Source organism: Leguminivora glycinivorella, chromosome 6 (genome assembly GCF_023078275.1).
Source record: "Leguminivora glycinivorella isolate SPB_JAAS2020 chromosome 6, LegGlyc_1.1, whole genome shotgun sequence".
Classification (NCBI taxonomy): Eukaryota; Metazoa; Arthropoda; class Insecta; order Lepidoptera; family Tortricidae; genus Leguminivora; species Leguminivora glycinivorella.
Genome location: NC_062976.1, coordinates 9,361,457 through 9,381,863, shown reverse-complemented (window position 1 = coordinate 9,381,863; position 20,407 = coordinate 9,361,457). Strand labels below are relative to the sequence as shown.

The 20,407-nt window shown below is 38.7% G+C and overlaps 3 protein-coding genes across 5 annotated transcripts in view; 1 reads left to right on the top strand and 2 right to left on the bottom strand.

Annotated features, from left to right (window-relative positions):
- Positions 1-5,614: 5,614 nt before the first annotated feature.
- Positions 5,615-8,027, bottom strand: LOC125226916. Its single transcript, XM_048131095.1, has 2 exons — positions 6,684-8,027; positions 5,615-6,421 (listed from the first exon to the last, which is right to left on the bottom strand). Exons 1-2 carry the CDS (start codon positions 8,025-8,027, stop codon positions 6,401-6,403), a joined length of 1,365 nt encoding a protein of 454 aa, XP_047987052.1. The 3' UTR covers positions 5,615-6,400.
- A 4,565-nt stretch (positions 8,028-12,592) lies between these two features.
- On the top strand, positions 12,593-17,713 carry LOC125226917 (uricase). Its single transcript, XM_048131096.1, is given in 6 exon segments — positions 12,593-12,630; positions 12,934-12,998; positions 13,001-13,438; positions 13,566-13,689; positions 14,828-15,014; positions 16,900-17,713. Coding segments are annotated over 6 exon segments (1,011 nt in total). The 5' UTR covers positions 12,593-12,607; the 3' UTR covers positions 17,074-17,713.
- Positions 17,714-17,829: 116 nt separating this feature from the next.
- The window catches only part of LOC125226918, a 35,624-nt gene continuing 33,046 nt past the window's right edge, over positions 17,830-20,407 (bottom strand). For all 3 annotated transcript variants that reach the window (XM_048131097.1, XM_048131098.1, XM_048131099.1), the window contains one exon: positions 17,830-18,749. In XM_048131097.1, coding sequence (XP_047987054.1) covers positions 18,693-18,749 — 57 coding nt within the window. In that variant the 3' untranslated portion in view covers positions 17,830-18,692. The remainder of the gene's footprint in view (positions 18,750-20,407) is intronic.

The window sequence follows — 20,407 nt, the reverse complement described above, 5'->3', positions numbered from 1 at the left end:
ACAAGAGGAAGCTAAAGTAAAATGAATACGTAGTCCTAGCACGCCGATAAATGCTAATAGCTCTTTCAGCACTATTTTTAAGTCAGTAAGTATTTCATTAATCCGTTTATTTATTATGACCTGAAAAAAGTACCTACAAATGAAAATAAACAACGACCTAGTCTCGCGCTACTTTATATCATATTTTGTTTAGTAGCAAATTTTGTTTTGCGTAAGTGCTCGTTAGATATTAATTATACAAGAAATCAAGACGATAACATTCAAATTGAGGCAGTTAGCAACATACACAGACACTTACCCACTAGATGAATCAAGTAACACGGTTATTTTGGCACGCTTACGTTTATACATTAAAATCACAATTACAAGAGCTGGAAAAAATATACCTACCGCCTCTTCGCCTAAAATATCTGTATTCGCCTGGCTTGAAGAAGTTTGAGTTAAAATTGCCTCTTTTCAGAAAATAACTACTAATCAGACAGTTTAACATTTCTGCTTCCCGGAGGTGTAGGCAGAGACCATGGATTTCCACTTGCTATGATCCTGACATACATTTCCGTTTTCATAACATTTCTCACACCCGTTCCCTGCTTTAAGGTACTCCTGACCTGACCTTTGGTCAGGTTATCCCAGATTTGATCAGGTAAAGTCCGCCAATGTTTACCTATTCCAACTGTGGCTCCTACTTCTCCCTTTTACAGCTTTTGTCAACCTTCTTTACTCATTCGTTCCCCGTGTCTAAACCATCTGAAAATACTTTTCAATTTTTGTCAAATTTTTTTTCGTTTTGTATTTTTTTTGCAGAAACTGTGCAACACTAGGCTGTCATTTCAACTTTTATATTGTGCAGTCTATTAGAGATAGTCTGTGTAGCAACTTATCTCCTGCCGTCCGTGTTAACGTTAGCAGTGTTTTGATAGTTAACTTATCGCTTTGTTTCCAAGCGCCCTGACCTTTTTTGTTCCACAAATTTAGGGCATAAGGTTGCCTATGTCAATTATTTCATCAATTGTGCTAATTTTGTCATTTTCAGATAAGACATTTTCTAATCCATACTAGGAATACATGAAGTCGTCGTAACTAGAATCTGCGAGGAAAAAAAATAGTGCGTTTTCATATTATCTGATCCGATATCGGATATAAGACCGATATCCTATATATTTGCCATTTGCCATCATCATCATCATCACCACATATTTGCTATTTGCCATAGACATACTTCCAACATCCGATATCGGATCGGATAATATGAAATTGCTGTTATTCCACGACTTTTCTCTTTCCGTATATATAGACATGTATAGACATTTTTATAAAGCTCGATATTACTGACGACTGTTATGGTATTAAACTCTACATAATTAGCCAAAGACACATGGAGACAAATTATAATCGTAGATATATACTTAAAAACTCAGATACCCATACCATAGGTAAACGAGTAGGTAAGTCATACTAGCAACTTTTACTATGGGACCTCTCCGAAATTGCGAATAAGAAACATAGGTACTAATTGACAAGATCATACAATCAAGTGTTTGAAATCGCCAAATATTTTTAGCGAATTTGGGGTTGAGCCCATATCCCATACCTATTAAAACGTGCACAGTATCTACAGCTATGGTATGTCTGAGATTTTGAGTGATTAGTGTAACACCTTGTATAAAAGTTACAGTGGACATGAGATCTGACTAATCTGACAAAAATAGTATTGAAATTCTTTCGCGTGTCAGTAGGTAGGTAACGTACCAGACACGCGTCAATTATTTATAGCAAGAAACCTTGTTACATAGTTGATAAGTTAAATCATTGAACTTTGGAGTCGTTTCAGCCAGATAGTGGCCATGCCTACCTTCTGAATTAGGTTCTTTGGCCAAACACCCGGAATAACAAGATAATCGAATTATCTGCCGCTTAGCACTTGTTTTTTTTTACAAATGACTGAGAAATGTAATATGCTGTATTAAATGTAAACATGCTGACAAGAGGAAACTAAAGTGTGAGATAAGATGAAGACAAATTAAAAGCTTTTAAAGTTTTAATCATCTTTTTCCTTATGTTATACCAGGATTATCCGGGTCCGCTTTTTCAACTAGTCACAGGATTTGGCATAGAAACTAATTTCACGACTGACCTTTCAATCCAGACTCCAGAGAGCAATCTATTCCCATTTTGGGATTCGTGTGGTTTCCTAAACATATTTTCCTTCACCGAAAAGAGACTCGCCAAATATCAAATAACATTTCGAACATAACTTCCGAAATCTTATTAGCAAGTACGAGCCGGGCTTCGAACTTCGATACACTTATTGGCTGGGTGCGAAGTACCTGGTGGGAGAACCACGAATGATCGCAGCGCGCACCGTGGCCAAAAAAGGAACCCTCGGCAGACCAACTGTCACTTTTTACAGCGAAATTTACGTATCCGTGCATTTAAAGTAAAAATAAATAAATATGCGTCACGATACTTCTACGTAGGTAACTGTACGAACACTAGGAAAAACAGTGATCACATATTTTATAAATAAATATGCACAAGCAAATTGGAAACGAGACCAACAAATGAAATAGATAATCGCTGTAAGAGGAAAAAGTAAGTAAACTAACATATTTTTAAAATAGACAAAAATTCTACATTATTAACGACACTACATAAAAATAATCGTCTCCAATATACATGAAATGCGTTATTACCTAAAATCGGTTTACTTCTTTATTTACATTTCGTGAACTCAACCGTGAGAAACTCTGTGTGTACTTATATTATTACCTGGGTGGCTAGCCGAATGGCACAATCGCTCACGAAACGCTCACGAAACGAAGCGCTAGTAGATATCTATCTCTATCGCGCTTGCGTATTGGCGCGACAGAGCCAGCGGCGTATCGCTTTCGTTTGGCGTCGGAGAAATGCCATTCGGCTACGGGGCCTGAAATGCATTGATTGTGTAATTTTAAACGGAGTTTAAAAAGGTGAATATTATTATCAACACTATCTACCTATATACATATATAAAATGCTAACGCTAATGTACGTATGTCCGGGGTTTTCTCTATCACTATCAATTCCAATCAACCCCCTGTTGGGGTGTCTCTAGATGAAAGTAAGGGAGTTTGGTCGCGGTGGGTGGAAGTGGGTGGCTGTGGGTGGCGAAAATGTTAAAAAAATATATATCTGTCCTTCTTCTGTATTGTACATCTCTACTTCTGTATCACGCAATATAATTTTAAATGTGTCACGCAATATAAAAAATGTGGGTAAGTGCATCTGTACTTATATATCTGTATATTGATTTAGACTAACACGATTTGCACTCATAATTTTAGAACAAAACGACCAACGGAACGTCTGTTCTACAGCAGAAAAGTACGTGAAGCGATTGAAATTAGGAAGCATCGAAATTTCAACCAAAATGAGGGACAGGGAATTTCTTCTTCGTGGAATCCAGTGATTAGCAAATGTAAGCGTGAAAAAACACCGAGGGACACACCGGCTGATGTCGTGAGTGTTGTGTGTAGGCAAAGTGACAACCCTAGCGCAAAAGTGAATAATCAAGAACAAGTGCGGGTAGTTCGAGAAACTCGTGCGGCTAGAAGATGTTGATGCAATTCCTCGCCAGTCTACCCGTGACCACGAACATAATGTGATGTTCGAAACGTCGGGCCTAATATAAATGTAAGTGTTTACGCGATTAAGTCCCGTTTTGTTCTAAAATTATATATCTGTACTTCTGGAAAGTTCTAAAAATTTCTGAAATGATCTAGAAAAGTCCAGAATGTGTGTAAATGTTTCAATCGATATGGAATGTTCTAGAAAGTTCTAGATACTTCTGGAAAGTTCTAATATTTTCTAGAATAATCTAGAACGTTCCAAAATTTGCAAAACTGAATGTAGTTGATATAGAATGTTCTGGAAAGTTCTGATATTTTCTAGAATGATCTAAAACGTTCCAAAATGTGTAAAACTGAATGTATTTGATATAGAATGCTCTGGAAAATTCTAATATTTTCTAGAATATTCTAGAACGTTCCAAAATGTGTTAAACTGAATGTAGTTGATATATAATGTTCTGGAAAGTTCTAATATTTTCTAGAATGTTCTAAAACGTTCCAAAATGTGTAAAACTGAATGTAGTTGATATAGAATGTTCTGGAAAGTTCTAATATTTTCTAGAATGATCTAGAACGTTCCAAAACGTGCAAAACTGAATGTAATTGATATAGAATATTCTGGAAAGTTCTGATATTTTCTAGAATGATCTAGAACGTTCCAAAATGTGCAAAACTGAATACAGTTGATATAGAATGCTCTGGAAAATTCTAATATTTTCTAGAATGTTCTAGAACGTTCCAAAATGTGTTAAACTGAATTAAGTTTTACATATTTATGAAATTTATACATTATTCCATAAGTTTTCAGAACTTTCTAGAACATTCCATATCGATTGAAACATTTACACACATTCTGGACTTTTCTAGATCATTTCAGAAATTTTTAGAACATTCCAGAACATTCTTATGAACAACATTAAGTTTTACACGTTTTGGAACGTTCTAGAACATTCTAGAAAATATAAGAACTTTCCCGAACATTCTAAATCCATACTATCCATACTTCCATACTATACTAATATTATAAATGCGAAAGTAACTCTGTCTGTCTGTCTGTTACGCTTTCCCGCTTAAACCACGCAACCGATTTTGATGAAATTTGGAACAGACAATCTTTAGACCCTGAGACAGAACATAGGCTACTTTTTATTTCGAAAAAAAGGGATGAAGGGGTTGAAAAAGAGGTTGAAAATTTGTATGGGATTTCTTAATTTTAAAAGATAAAACCATGAAACTTTATATTTTAGCACTTGATAAGAAATCATTAAACATATATTTAAAGTCACATACAGGTCGAAAGCGATTAATTAACATTATTTTTACCTTTAAAATAAACATGGTGGGAAATAAACATTAACTAAAAGCGGGTAGATTATATTTATTTGTCTACCCCGAACATTTATATAAATTAATATCGGGTAGTTTTGTATTGTTTACATCTCCGGTGACATTTTGCTGGGACGTCAGTCTTCCGCGACCACGGCAAGTGCAACCTGGCCGAAACGTTGGGAAAAAAGGTAAAAATAATGTTAATTAATCGCGTTCGACCTGTATGTGACTTTAAATATGTGTACAAAGCGCGAGAACTTAAAGTGTTATATCATTAAACATCTTGATAAGGGATGATTTAGATTTAGATTTAGATTTCTTTATTGGTAAATTTATAACCAAATTTACAGGTCAACAAAAATTTGTACATTACAATGTGTAATACAGTTCATAAACAATTTATATACTCTTTATTACAGTGTTACAACCAGAATAACATATATAAGCATAGGTATTATGGATTTTCGGGACAACGACTCCTTTTGAGGAACTCGTTGATGTTATAATAAGCAGACTCTAATAACATTTTTTTGAGTTTGCTTGTAAATATAGCATCGGAAGGTGATTCTTTTATGTCAGTAGGTACACAGTTGTATAGATTAGGGCCGACAACGTCCAGCATCGCACGGGCCTTCGCTAGCCGACGGCGAGGGGCACTAGTAGGACACGTCTGCGCGACGGTCGATGGTTTATTTCGCCGTAGGTTTTATAATTTTTTAGGTTCGAACGGACGAATTTGCATGCCGTTAATATGTAAACACAGGGCAGAGTCAAAATACGGTGCTTTTTAAATAACTCCTGCGCTGGGTGATCAGCTGGTTTTCGGTCAATAATACGTAAAGCCCTTTTTTGCATTTTGAACATCTTGTCTCGGCTAGCAGATGTCGCCCAAAGATCAACACCTTGTATTAAAATGGAGTGGAAATAGCCAAAATAGGCTTTTCTGACGTTCTCACTCGTTAAGGTTGGTGCCAATCTTGAGAGAGCATAGCACGCCGATGACAGCCTGTCACACGCGTGGTCAATGTGCGGTGTCCACGTCAGCCCGGAGTCGATCACGAATCCCAAGTATTTGGAGGAGTCCGTTTGGGGTACAGGAACGTTATCTGCTACTATATTAAGTGGTAGGTATTTTTTTCGCAACTTAAAGTGTACAATATTTGTTTTATTTACGTTGAGCAGCATACCGTTGGATGAGAACCACGAAGCCATTTGGTGCATCACTTGACATAACTTTAGTTTTAGAGAGTCTACATCTTCTGCGTTTACTATAAGACAAGTGTCGTCGGCAAACATTACGTATTCCGGGATATCACAAGCTGTTGAAATATCATTCACCAGGAGGAGAAAAAGGTTGTTTCCCATTATGGAGCCTTGAGGGACCGCACAGCTTCCTATTGGATCGAGGTCAGATTTGGAACCGAGAACGTAGGTGCTCTGTTTGCGGTCACTCAGGAACGACGCTATGATATCATGGAAGCAGCCTGAAAACCCATAGGAAGATAGTTTGGCGAGAAGCAGCGCGTGATCAATCATTTCGAAGGCGCGCGACAGGTCGCAGAAGACGGCGGCGACCTGCCGCCCGCCCTCGAGGTGCGCCGTCACCCGCGCCACGACGTCACGCGCCGCGTCCACGGTAGACCTACTAGGCTGGTAAGCGTATTGTTGCCGATTTAGCAAGTTGTTTATTGTAATGTGATTCATTATCCTGGTACTCAACAAACGCTCAAAGATTTTAGAAATTACCGGTATGAGCGATATAGGCCGGTAATGCTTAGGCAGATGCATTTCGCCTTTGCCTTTATAGATGGGTTGGACCTTTATCTTCTTTAGAACGCTTGGATAGGTTCCCTGACACACACACTCATTAAACAACGTTAGTAGCAGTGAGATGACAGTCGGAGGCAAATAGTCAATAAGGCGAGTCGACATATCATTTATATCCTTTGATTCCTTTCGTTTGATTTTTTTGCATGCGAATATCATCTCATCCAGCCCAAACGGCTCGAATTTAAAAGGCGGGCACGTAGCAGGTAGGTATTGCGTGAGGTACGTAAGTGCCGTGCTAGTGCACGGTACGGCATTGTTAACGTTGGTTTCGATGTAATACCGGTTTAGCAGCGCAGCGGCGGCGGCGGCGCGCGTGCCTACGCAGTCGCCAGCTGACCGGCTAACGAACACATCGATAGCACTATTACCTTTATTATTTTTACATGTCTCCGTTGATATGACACGCCACATGCTCCTGCCCATGTCATCCTTGCAGTTAGATATGCAACCGTTTATGAAATTACTACGTACTTGCCGTAATTTTATCCAGTATTCATTTTCCAGCTGTTGTAGGTGCGTGCGAGACTCGACGCTGTCGGAATGAGTCGTTATGTAATTTTTCAATTGTGATATTTTTACACGTAATTTCCTTAAAGAATCGTTGACCCATTTGTGTCCAGTTTTTTTCAGTAACTGTTTTTTTAGAGGGAAGTATGTTTCAAATTTATTTTTGACGACATTCATAACAAGTTCCATAGCTTTACTAGGACATGATGTTTTTTTGAGTATTTCGTCCCACTGATATGTATCTAGGCACTGACAAAACTCCTGTTTTCGTTGTTCTGAGAAAGTTCTTTTAAGAACATGCGAATTTTGCTGTAGGTATTTGTTATGGATGTCAACAATAACATTTATACACAGGTGATCAGATAGGTTTAAGTCACAACAAGATACATTCTTCACATCTGATTTTATTATATTTGAGTAGGCATGGTCGATACAGGTCTTACTAATATTTGTTATTCTGGTTGGTTGATTAATAAGTTGTCTAAATCCAGATTGTTTTAATGTGTTCAACAAATCTTTAGAATAATTGCATTTAGTTAGAAGATCAATATTAATGTCACCGATAATAATTACATTAGAATTTTTAATTAAATTTAAATTAAGTAAATTATTTAACATACTCAGGTACATCGAAACATCACCACTCGGCGGTCTGTAAACACACACGATAATCAACTCTAAACCAATACACTCGATCGCGCATATCTCGAACTGCGATTCCACCGATAGGTCCGTTATCTCCTTCCGTTCCATGCAGGGTAGGCCGGATCTCACATAAATACAACTTCCTCCGCCCGCCTTGGTCGATCGGCAGCAATGAGCGATGAGATTGTAGTTTGATATATTCGTAGAAACTATCTGGTTCGATTTTAGCCAGTGTTCTGTCAGACAAAGCACGTCAACGCGATCGCGCAGCTGGAGCTCGGCTTCGATTTTATAAGTCTTGTTTGCAATTCGATTTATGTTTTGGTGAAAGATGCTTATATTAGGTGTAGGTTTGATAAGTTTCTGTGCAGGCGGGTTAGGCACGGGGGGTGCTGACTTACTTTGTCTTGGGAGACCTTGTCTCCCTGGGCTGGAGAAAGGGCCGCCACTCCGTTATACAGGTGTTCAGGGGCCAGGCGGTTGTTGTGAGAAAGTCATCGTACACTGTTATCGGGATACCTATTTTATATGACTTATAGGTATTCCTTTTGGACGGGATTTGTTCTGCTGTGTACTGGAAACCGTCTCGTACATTTTTAAGGTGGCAAATTATACTCTCAGGTGTTGATTCGTTGTCGAAGAAACATCCGTGTACGTACTTACGAAACACAACTCCACCAATTTGGGTGTTTTCTGCCGATCCTTTGATGGACACGGGAGTCGCTTTGTGATTTCGACAGCGCTGTTTTCGATATTGAACAGGTATCCAATCCTCTGCATCAGATAACTCATCGGAGTCTTGTGTGTCACTCGTGCTTGGCTTTGACCATTTCTTTGAGTCATTTTTGTTTTTATTTTCACTGTGGTTGTTATTCTCTGCTTCTTCGCTGCGGTTTATGGCGGCGGTGATGATATTTTCGCTTTGTTTTTGTGTTTGCGTGGCGGTCGGCGTTTGAGATGGTGAGGGGTCTTGTTTGTCCGTTTGCGGGTTGCATCGCTTGGTTCGTGACGTTTTCGTGCTTAGCGCTGCAAGCCTCTCTTTCGTGCGCACAGCAGAGGCGCGCTGTTTCTTAGGCGCGGGCGCATTTGTGAGAGGAGGACGGCTAGTGGGAGTTGTTTCGCCGTGGTTTTGTGTGGATTGCGCACTGTTGTTTTCCTTATCGCTGACCGGGTTAGATGAGAGTTTAAACGGTGTAACGGATTTTTTTTCGCGTATTTCATCGAAAATCACGTCTAATTTTAAGCACAGGTCGCTAACTTTTTGTTCTATTGGTTTTAGTAATTGTGTGATTAGGTTTTTTAGGATTTCACTGTCACTTTTCACCATTTTTGTTAACTTTAGCGAAATTTACGGAGAGTGATCAACAGCGACGTATGGCCGACCGCGCACGACTGAGAAGGGAGAGATAGGGATAGGGATAGCGATAGGGATAGCGATAGGGATAGCGATAGGGATAGCGATAGCGATAGCGATAGCGATAGCGATAGCGATAGCGATAGCGATAGCGATAGCGATAGCGATAGCGATAGGGATAGCGATAGGGATGCGGATACGGATACGGATACGGATAATATGGGTATCGTTAGAGGGATACGGATAATCGGTCGGCGGTCTCTTACAATCAATGTGCTCTAAGACGATCGTTGTTTGCTTGCTTGAAGATTACGTTTGCGATAAGTATAAGCAAAATGTAAAAAATTGTAAGGGATAATAGAAAAAAGTACTTTTTACCCACCGATCATAGTGTCGAAATACGGGCTATGTGGGATGTTTATAAAGGTTTCCCCAGCGTATATAGAATTACCTACGCTGTGGTCGATGTGTAATATTTCTACAATCATTGCAAGCAAAAGTATTATGTGCAATAGAAATAATCGCAGATAAATATACCTACAGAGAAACCTAAGGATCCAAATGAAAATCTTAATGAATACTTTTATTACGCGGGCGAAGCCGCGGGTAAAAGCTAGTCTAAATATATAAAAGAAGAAACTGACTGACTGGCTGACTAACATATCAACGCACAGCCGAAACCGCTGGTCCTAGAGATTCCAAATTTGGCACGTAGGTTCCTTATATAATGTAGTCGCTACGGGACGAGACGGGACGGGCCGGGACAGGAATAAGGTTAGGGATAAGGATAGGGATAGGGACAGGGACAGGGACAGCGACAGGGACAGGGATAGGGATAGAGATAATATGGGTATCGTTAGAGAGATATGCAGGCAGTGTAAAACGCAGTGCAAAAAGCAGGCGGCTCAGTGGGAAGGGATCGTTGTTGTAAGGGATAATGCAAGAAAGTACTTTTTACCCACCGACCATTAGTGTCAAAATACGGGCTATGTGGGTTGTTTATAAAGGTTTCCCCAGCGTATATAGAATACATACCTACTCATACCTGCTACCTACGCTGAGGTCGATGTGGTAACATTTTTACAATCATTGCAAGCATTTCTTTAAAAACAATAGTATTATGTGTAATCGAAATAATCGCAGACAAATGTACCTACAGAGAAACCTACGGATCCAAATGAAAATCTTAATTTTTGTATACGTTTGAATAAAAATACTTTTAGTACGCGGGCGAAGCAGCGGGTAAAAGCTAGTAAATTTATATAATCGAATTAAAGGGCCGTTTTTACATTATCCGATCCGATATCGGATGTAGGAAGAATGTAAAATGTAAGATTTATACGCTTTCAGGTCTTCATTTATGTATTTAATAGATCATTATTACTAAAAATCGATATAAAACGCAAAAATTGCGGATTTAATGCCGATGGCACTCTCCTACAACAGTTTTTGTCCGAGGCACCATCGAACTGCCGATATCGGCAGGACGCTTCCGACATTTTTTGGCATGCCGGACCCCCCGCCAGTTGTCGGCCGATAATATTTGTTTGTGTGCGTATATAATGTATATATATGTTTGTAGTAGTGTGCGTGACAAAAATGGCGTCTATAAAGCTAGGAACACACTACGCGGACGTCCGTCGTGAATCGACCGCGGACGGGAATCTGGACAATGGAAATACATATAACCGTGCAAACTATCGGTCGACGGACGTGGACGTGGCCTTGAGCGCGTGGACGTCCGATCGAAATCTGGCTCGCTGGATGTTTTGTTCCGTGCACACTGATCGGTCGCGGTCGCGGTCGATTTACGACGGACGTCCGCGTAGTATGTTCCTAGCTTTAAACAGCTGCTAATGATCAAAATTCAAATTAGTTGAAAATCTCCATTGAAAAAAAAAAGGTTGTAAATATCGGTCCGAATTGCGGATACTAGTTTTTTCATCTTTTACTATCTTAGATATAGTTGAATGTAAAATTATTTATTTTGCCTGACACTCGTATTTTTTATGCTCGTTATCTTAATTTTACAATATAATATTTAGGATATAGTGCTTATAATTATTAAATATAAAACATTTTTTAAATATTTTTTGATACAAAATCATACTTCATTGATTTGGAACAATGCGTTTTATCGGACCGACATCCGACACTATCGGAAGCGTTTATCGGATGTAGGATGTCGGTCCGACATCCGATATCGGATTGGATAATGTGAAAACGGCCTTACGATATTTCATTAAAATTATTTGTTTATTTACTTACTCTTCGTATTGAAAAAAAAAAGAGAGAAAGTCATTTGGCGTTTCAAAGTCCGCCGTAGTTGTAAGGTGATGCTGTCATCCGTGTCATCGTGCTCCCAGCCAATACAAGCTTTTCAACTTTGTATAAGTAAGGACAGTCACGTGTGTGTGAATCAATTTGCACTCAGCTCGTGTCATATCTGCTGCTACTGATGTGCCGACGGAAAGTTTCCAAAATTCTGAAATTTTCATATAGGAAAACTTCGGAAACTTTCAAAACTTTGTATGGACAATTGTATGGATGGAAAATTTCCATTTCTTAAATTTAAATTCCCTTTATTTTTCATGAAAGTTTCGTGAATTTTTCAAGAAATTTAAGATTTTTTTGGAAAGTTTCCGCAACTTGCACATCACTATCTGCTGCTGTCATTCGCTGTTCGTTAACAGTTATTTAGAGAACTTGATAAGTGATAACCACGTTAATGTATATTTTTAGGACTAATTACTTAGTTACTACATCGGAATGTCTAGAACTATAAACAGTTTTCAAGAAGTTCACTCAAATTTTACTAAATTCGTTACCGTATAGATAGTTTCCGTACGGACTTTTCACAACTTTCGTATTCCAAAATACTTAACAATTTTGATTTTATAAGCGGACCAATTTTATTTTCAAAGAATTCAGGGACATTAAAGCATAATCAGTAAGGTGACCTTCGAGCGCATTACGTAACTCACAAATCGTATCAACGCAGCTACATGCAACATTATCTACTATGAAAACTTCGTCGCCATTTCATCTCCCGAACCTGACGTCACTCGCGGAAAACGCGTACACATCAACACTTCGCGGAACCGTATTAACTATCCATTCTGCCACGTTGTTAATGCTTGGCTATTGATTGTTATTGTTATGATAGCGGTATCGCGGTGTTGTCGCGTGCCCACCCTTATCTCGGGGTCACAGGTCGCCGCTATAAGAGCCGGGTGCGCGGGCGTCTTGTCACATTCCGTTTCGGTCCGCACTAAATGCGACGACGCAGTTTTTTACACACTCTCAAAATCAAGTGATTATTTTCCCCTCCAAAATGCCGTGGACGAGCACTAACAGGTAATTTTTGTTTGAAATTTTAAGTTACACCTATTCTTTTTTTAATTATCTTTGTCTTTTAGGAATCATTTCAATTTTTTTAAAGTTTATTTTTTCTTATTATTTTACGAGTAACAGTCATCAAGTGTTTTGAAGTTTGAATTACTTTGTGGAGTTTGTAGCATCACTTGAAGACCTGTCTTGTCTGTTCTACTACTACTCTCGATCCAATCTCTACATTTCACGTGACGTGACCTGACGACCTAAGTTCGCTCAGACCACAGTATCTTAAATTTTTATATTTATCAAGTATATTTGTTGTAGAATCTATGCTAAACCATCGAACACCAGCGGAGGGGAAGGCCCGCTGCTGAGTCAGAGCGGCACGAAGCCGCTCTGACGGCCGCAGCCGACAGCGGCGGCCGGTTCGAGTTTAGCGACCACGGCTACGGCAAGAGCTCCGTCAAACTTCTCCACGTCCATCGCGATGGCGACTACCACACCATCCGCGAGTTCGAAGTCTCCACGGAGCTCAAGCTCTCCTCTGAATCTGCTTACATCATCGGAGACAATAAAGAAGTCGTTGCCACTGACTCCCAGAAGAACACCGTGTACCTCCTAGCCAAAAAGCATGGAGTTAAAACACCTGAAGAGTTCGGAGCAGTGGTGGTCAACCATTTCTTGTATACCTACCGACAGATTGTTGAGGCGAGGTGCCGCGTGGTCGAGTACCCATGGGAGAGGCTCCAAGCAGGAACGCCCCATAATCACGCATTTGTATTTTCACCAACTGCAACTAGGTGGAGTTTAGTGTCACAAGCTCGACACGGTGAGTTCAACCATCCATTTAAATAGAAACTTACAATGCTTTTTAATAAATTCAAACCAAGTGATAGTTTATTCTTTACCTCTTTTTGTGGCAGTGATGTTAAGTTGGCGTGTCTTTTGTAATACAGAGGCTGTGGTGGTGAAGTCCGGTTTAAGCGGTCTACGAGTACTGAAGACTACCCAATCAGCCTTCGTAGACTTTGTGCAAGACGAGTACACCACACTAGCTGATGCCGCTGAAAGAATTTTCAGGTAAGACATATCTTCAAATCTTTTCTTCGATTTATTTAATATTTGCCTTTGGCTAGTCTGTGGCCAAGAGTAAGCCCATTTATAATAATAATAAAAAAAAATTTACCAGTGCAATCTGCAATCAGTCAACGCTCGCCACAAGGGCAGCTTGTGGCGAGCTGTTGGGGAACAGCGACCCCACGTACCCGAGTGCTCCTGGGGAGTTCTGTTACCCGTAAGGCGGGTGGGTGGGACAGCACTCTCTACCTCTGGCTTGCCTTGGCTGACCGTCCAGAGTGGAGTCGTTAGGGCTACATGCCCCAGGGGTGGAAGTGAAAATTTGCATAAGACGCGAGTTGGTACAGTGGCTTAACAGCCACTGGGCAGAAAGCGGTATACACCTCTCGACACCCTTGAGTTCTCACACCGGTGATGCCCTTGAGCCATCTTGGATGTCGCTTTTTGTGGGGGCCCATCTTGTGGGGACGAGTCACCGTCTGCCGGAAATAAAATTGGATACCGTTTTATTAGGCAGGCGTCCGGTTTTTTATCCATAGCCCAGTATTTACTCCATCACTTTCATCAAAATAGACCAGGCAGGCAATTATGGTCGCGCGATAAATGATAAAACATCCATCACTTTCATCAAATCGTCTATCGCGTGACCATGCTACCCGTACAGTTCATTTTAGATTCCATTAACTCTCAAATAGTCCTTACACCCTGGCGGGTGTTGCCGCTGCGTGTGTCCCATGATACGGGCAAGGGCAACATCCGCTCGGTGTACCCCTTACATTTCATTAAAGTGTCGAAAGGGCCTCTACGTGTTGGCTTCGGCCCCGCGCACGCCTCCCAAAGGTCCGGAATACCATTGTTCCGTGATGGGAAAGACATAAAAAAAAAAACTCTAAATCTTTTGAGTATTTACAACACAAGCCTTCTAGAGATTTAGTAAATTTATGGGATTTAGTAAATCCCTTTACTTAAGAATGTCCGAAAATAATTGTTTTTCTGCACATGAGATAAAAGTAGATGATCTGCAATTTTACTTGCTTATTTTAGGCAGTTTTCGAAGTTAATAGTAAAATATATAAAATATAGATAAAAGTTATTATGGATCTAGAAAAATTCTTGATAGTTTTAAAATTTCCTCCTACAGTACGGTAGTGGAGGCCGAGTGGACATTCGACAGCATGCGGACAGCGGACTTCGACAACGCATGGCTGACAGTCAAGGACGCCATTCTCGACAAGTTCGCCGGGCCGCCAGACGTCGGTGTCTACTCTCCGTCCGTTCAGCACACGCTGTACCAAGCTGAGAAGACTGTGCTGGAGAAAGTAGCTGAGGTAAGTTTTGATAATATTTAAACAAACATACATGCATAAACTCAGGTCTGTTTTCCCAAAAGGACTAGCCAGAGCGCAGGAAACTGCTCAAGTTGCAGTGTCACTCTTAGCAAGGGGTTCTTAGCAAAACAAATTGTGATATTGGATATTGCAGTGATAGGTTGCTAGTCTAGCTTACACCAAAATTGAACTCATTTTGGGTGATGTAATTCTTAACCCGTCACTCATTCCGTCAATATTTAAAAGCATATTAAAATCGGTATAAATCAAATACCAAGATTGCGCCGGTATCCTTGGAGTGTGTAAACAAAGACTGGCCTTGTTATTCACTTCCTTATACTGAAGGATATTCAGAAACTTTAAAGTGACCGCGGTCAACGCTTCGCTGTTTTATCAATAAAGATAATGAGTAACGTCATGTGATTTCGCTCAAGTTAGCCAATAATATGTACTATCTGAACGGTCCAACGTATCTTGTTGGTCATGTGCTCAATATCAGTACCTATTCTCTCGCAGACGATGTATGATGCATGAATCAAGTAAACAAAATATTGTTGTGCACTAATTAATCTAATTATCTTGTTGAAACTGGTGTATTGCTGGTCTGATTGTAAAATCTTGCGAGTTTAAAGACCGATAAACTACCTCATTCCAGTTTGGATATCGTTCTAATTATTCGTATATATGTGGAACAGTTACGTATTCGTATACCTACTTCTCGTATAGAGTTAATATTTAACATAAAAAGTCTAACTTCATAAGTAAGTAGGTGAAAATGAACATTTGTGTACTACTCCAAGTAGAAATTTCTTACATGAATCAATTTAAAATCTCTACACGTCATGGAACCGAAAACTTTAAAATTGTACATTTTAGGCAAACAAATACATTTTTTTTGTTTTAAAAATATTGTTAAGATGACCTCCACGTTTTTATAAAATGTGCGTCACCTTACTGCATTGTTTAACAGGCCAAAGATTATCAATATTTAAGCATTCCTTATCTTATTCATCCGAAATACATTATTACTAGTGATTATCAATACGTCAATTAACAGTTAATTATCTTTTTCTACTCGTCGACTGTAATCTGTCAATTAAGACACCACAGACTAAACTATAAGTGCTACCATTTCAATGTTGGATACTTTATGGCAGTTCCAACTCAACTATAATAATCTCATTATAGTTGACTTTTAGTTAACTGTAATAATTTCAAAAATAGAATTTCATTCAATTTCTATACTAATTTGCGATACCTGGCAAATTTTTCTGCATTTTTTTATCTTTCGCGTTATCGGCCAATCAGTGACGGTTATTACAAGCAATTGGTTGCTAGGTAATTCGATGTTGATACAACGGTGAACGACGCTATTAACATTAATTTTAACTTGCATGAATGATGATATTTCTGTCCATTGATGATGAAGATGATGACTCGTAGAAAACGTATTGTATACAATAGTGATATAATTAAGCTTTTCAGTCGAGTACCATGTTTAGGCCACGAAGCTTGCTGAGTGGCCTAATAGTAAGGTACGAGTATTTGTATAAAATACTATTTTGTAATTAAATATTTGCGAATGCGTTACACTATACTCTTATCAATGATAATTGATTGTAAATAATATTGCTTAGTTGTCATTCTTTCTAAATTTATTTTTCTCACTGCACCCACATTCGCGAATTTCTGTTTGGCCCTATGGTTGACTGGTAGAGAATGCCTTAAGGCATTAAGTCCGCCATTTGTACTTTTTTTTTCAATTGTGCAATAAAGTTTAAATACATAAATAAATAAATCTAGCTGCATAATATGTTGCCACAAAACTAGGATTTGAATTCACCGTGTTTTTACAAAAATTAACCTGTTTTTTTTTTCATTGCAGATCTCATGGATCAAAATGACGATGCCAAACAAGCACTACCTCAACATCGACATGTCCAAGTTCCCCGCCAACGTGACGAAAGGGGACCCCCGTCACCACATCTACCAGCCCATAGACAAACCCGCGGGCCTTATTTACGCCCAGCTACGGCGCAAGCCGAAAAGCCACTTGTGACGTCACGTAGACGCGTAGCGGCGTAGAGGGCGCTACGAAGTTTTACCGCTACTGCCTACGGGCATGTCTCTTGTGTAACGCACTTGTCTTTTTGTCACACTGGTAAGTGCAACTGTTCACTTGTTGCCTTTTTGTGACACGGTTTTGTTCCTACATTTTGAAGGTTGTAAAGATGTGGCTTGGTCTGCGTAATATATTCGGTGTGGCTTGGGCTCGTCAAAGATAATATCGTTATTTGGGTTTGTCAAATATGATTTGGATGGTGGCCGTTGTCATGCATTCTTTTATCAATGTATTCAGTAAAGTGTAACTTTCTAAAAATAATTTAATTGCTCGGCAAACCATTTTAACTTATAATGAGAAAAAATTAATAAAATCTTTAAAATTGGTATAATTTACTTGCTTGTGTGTTTTTATATATGTATGAATGTTAACTAAGTTATATGCATAAGAGTATGCACTAGGCATTGAGCTCAATTGAAGGTTTGTAAAGTAAATGTACTTGCGAATATTGTATTAATGTTGTGAAAATGTTGACTGTATTTTTTTTAGGATTATTCTATTTTTAAGTATTTTTCCTTGTACTGTTTGTTACTTCATTAAAACCCTGTATAAAGTACAAATAAATTTGTTGAATGAATTTTGAGTGTTATTTCTTCATTAACAGCGATAAACACAAACTGTACATTCAGTTTTTATTGAAAATTGTTACAAATACAAGTAAGGTATACCTAAAATTGTAGGTATTAAAACCCGTTTTATTACGACATGATTTATTACAAAATCACAGTTGCTTTTACACGTTTTATACACTTACACGTTTAACATTGACTAGGGGTCACTTTGATTACTATTTTTATTCTATCGATTAAACTTAAGCAATCTTGTTCACACTTATTAACATGCGAGATCTTTTATTATTGTCGCCTACTTAATATTTTTAGAGTATGGCATACAATAAATACATAAAAAATTATAACTACTGATACTAATAATACTCCGTAATAATGCTTTAGGTTATTAGAAAAAAAAATACAAAATGTTACCTTATTGATCAAGCTATTAATAAATAATTAGTAATTGCGCTTTTACAATTTTCATTGCGCTTTGAGATCTGTTAAATCCAGGAAACATAACTTTTATAAAGTGTCTTCATAGTTATACTTCTTTTTTCAATTATTTGAGCTCATTTGAATTTTTTGGGATGGAGTAGATTCTATACTATATTTACTCTTTTCTTTACGGTACATAAAAAAGGTTTCGCCTTGTAGCCTCGGGTTCTAAGGTGGAATGCAGGATTACCCAGTGGGTCACAAGTGTGATAGGGAGTCACCATACCACTCCAATTGATCGGTGGCCTCGATCGACATCGGCATGCATTCGACGACGTCAATCAATAAGCAGTTTCTACCTAGAGAAATCGATCGATTAATTGGTGTGGTAACACCCTTTCTCTCTTTTGACTATTTCAAAGTATGTAGTGCGGTTATCACAAGAATACTCTAGTCATAGCTCTATTAGTGTTATTGATTCAATTATTATTTCAATTACGTATACAGTTCTTTCTACGATTGTTTAACTTATAATACTTTCTTTACCACAAAATTTTACAAAATAGTTCATATGCGTTTTGTTCCAATAATCTTGTCGGCTAATGCGTACAGCTCTTCCACGGTCTGAAAAGAAAAACAGAGGACTATAGTTACTTAAATATTAATAAACATTATTTAAAAAATCCCATTTTGCACATACGTAGCAAGTTCGTTCCGGCAACTAACAACATCGCAATTTGGCACACAACTATCGGGCCGAATCGACCTAATGCCGCAAGAACGTGGTCGTTTAGTCTTGTACGATTTGTAGTCCAGCAAAAAAAGTTCAAAATAAAATTAAAATTGTGTTGTCTCTTTATAAATAAAAGTGTGTAATAAGTTGTTTTGCAAAAAAAAAAAAAATTTTGGCACAAATTTTATCGCTGACTCTCCGAGACGTTTCTAAAAACCCCTTACTCGATGAGGATACGACATTTCATAACAGAGTTCCTATGACCACCTTTCTGCTCCAACATGAGATCAGCTCCATGATACCACCATAATATATTGCATTGTCACGTGGTTTACATATGTGTGCAAAGTTTCAGCTCAATCGGAAACCGGGAAGTGGGTCAAATTTAGCTTCTTAACTTATAAACATTCTTTGCTTGTAAAAAAGTGTCCAAAGCGAGACGACCGCACGACGCTACGATGTTGCCAATTTTTAATTTTTACTCTTTATTGCCAGGCTCACCAGGCTGTATAGTAAAATATTGCTTCGGCTTTCGACGTATCGGAATTCGGTGTTGCTCGAAGCACTTGATGCACATATGACGCGCGTGCGTAGCATATTTTACGTTACGAAGGTTGATACCAGACATATTGGCTACACAACGCGTAGCACTTTGTTGCGAGGCTGTTAGCAAAAAGTACGATGGCAAAAGCTTTCATTTCGAGGTCTGTGTGCGTACGCTCTGCACAAACGCTCACGAAACGCTCACGATAATATCTCTTTCGTAGTTATCTATCTCTATCGCTCTTGCGTATTGGCGCGACAGAGCCAGACTACCTTTCTGCGGCGTTTCGATTTCGTTTAGCATCGCAGAAATGCCATTCGGCTAATTTTTCTTACATGTTCTTGTATGAACCGCGTGGAAAGACACACCCAGGCCAGCCACAATGTCATGTAAAAAAAGTTTATAAACATTCATCTGATATGACATAGGCTTCATAATGCACTTCTGAAAAAAGTTATCAGTTGATAGATACCTACTTATATATAAGTTTGGTCACCATCGAAAATATGGTCGAGGTCAGTAACGACTTATACCGATTAATGTTCGCCCCAAACTGGATGCGTCCAGATATTCTTGGACACGATAAAATACACTGTGCTTTCGAAATCATTCAATAATTATGCTTAATTTTGTATGCATCTTTAAAACAATCAAATTGGGTTCAAGATTGTATCTTGTTTTCAACTCCTTGCTGATATAGCATTTTATTTAGACCCTATAATCTAAGCGCACATTGATGAGTCTATTCGTCATTAGCTTTTATTTAATTGAAAGAAAACGCCGTGCTAAACTTCGCGTCGTTCAATTTTTCCGGTTTCTTCAGTAGTATGTGCTCCTTTATATGCTGATTCTTGGCATGTCGATTCCAGCTGAACACATCGCGGAGAAGGCTGTCTTCTAATGAATTAAATTCACATTGTCTTCCTATATTTCTTAGGTCGGTGACATAATCGTCTATTGTTTCGTCTTCTGCTTGGCGCCTATTGAACAATTTGTGCCTTTCCA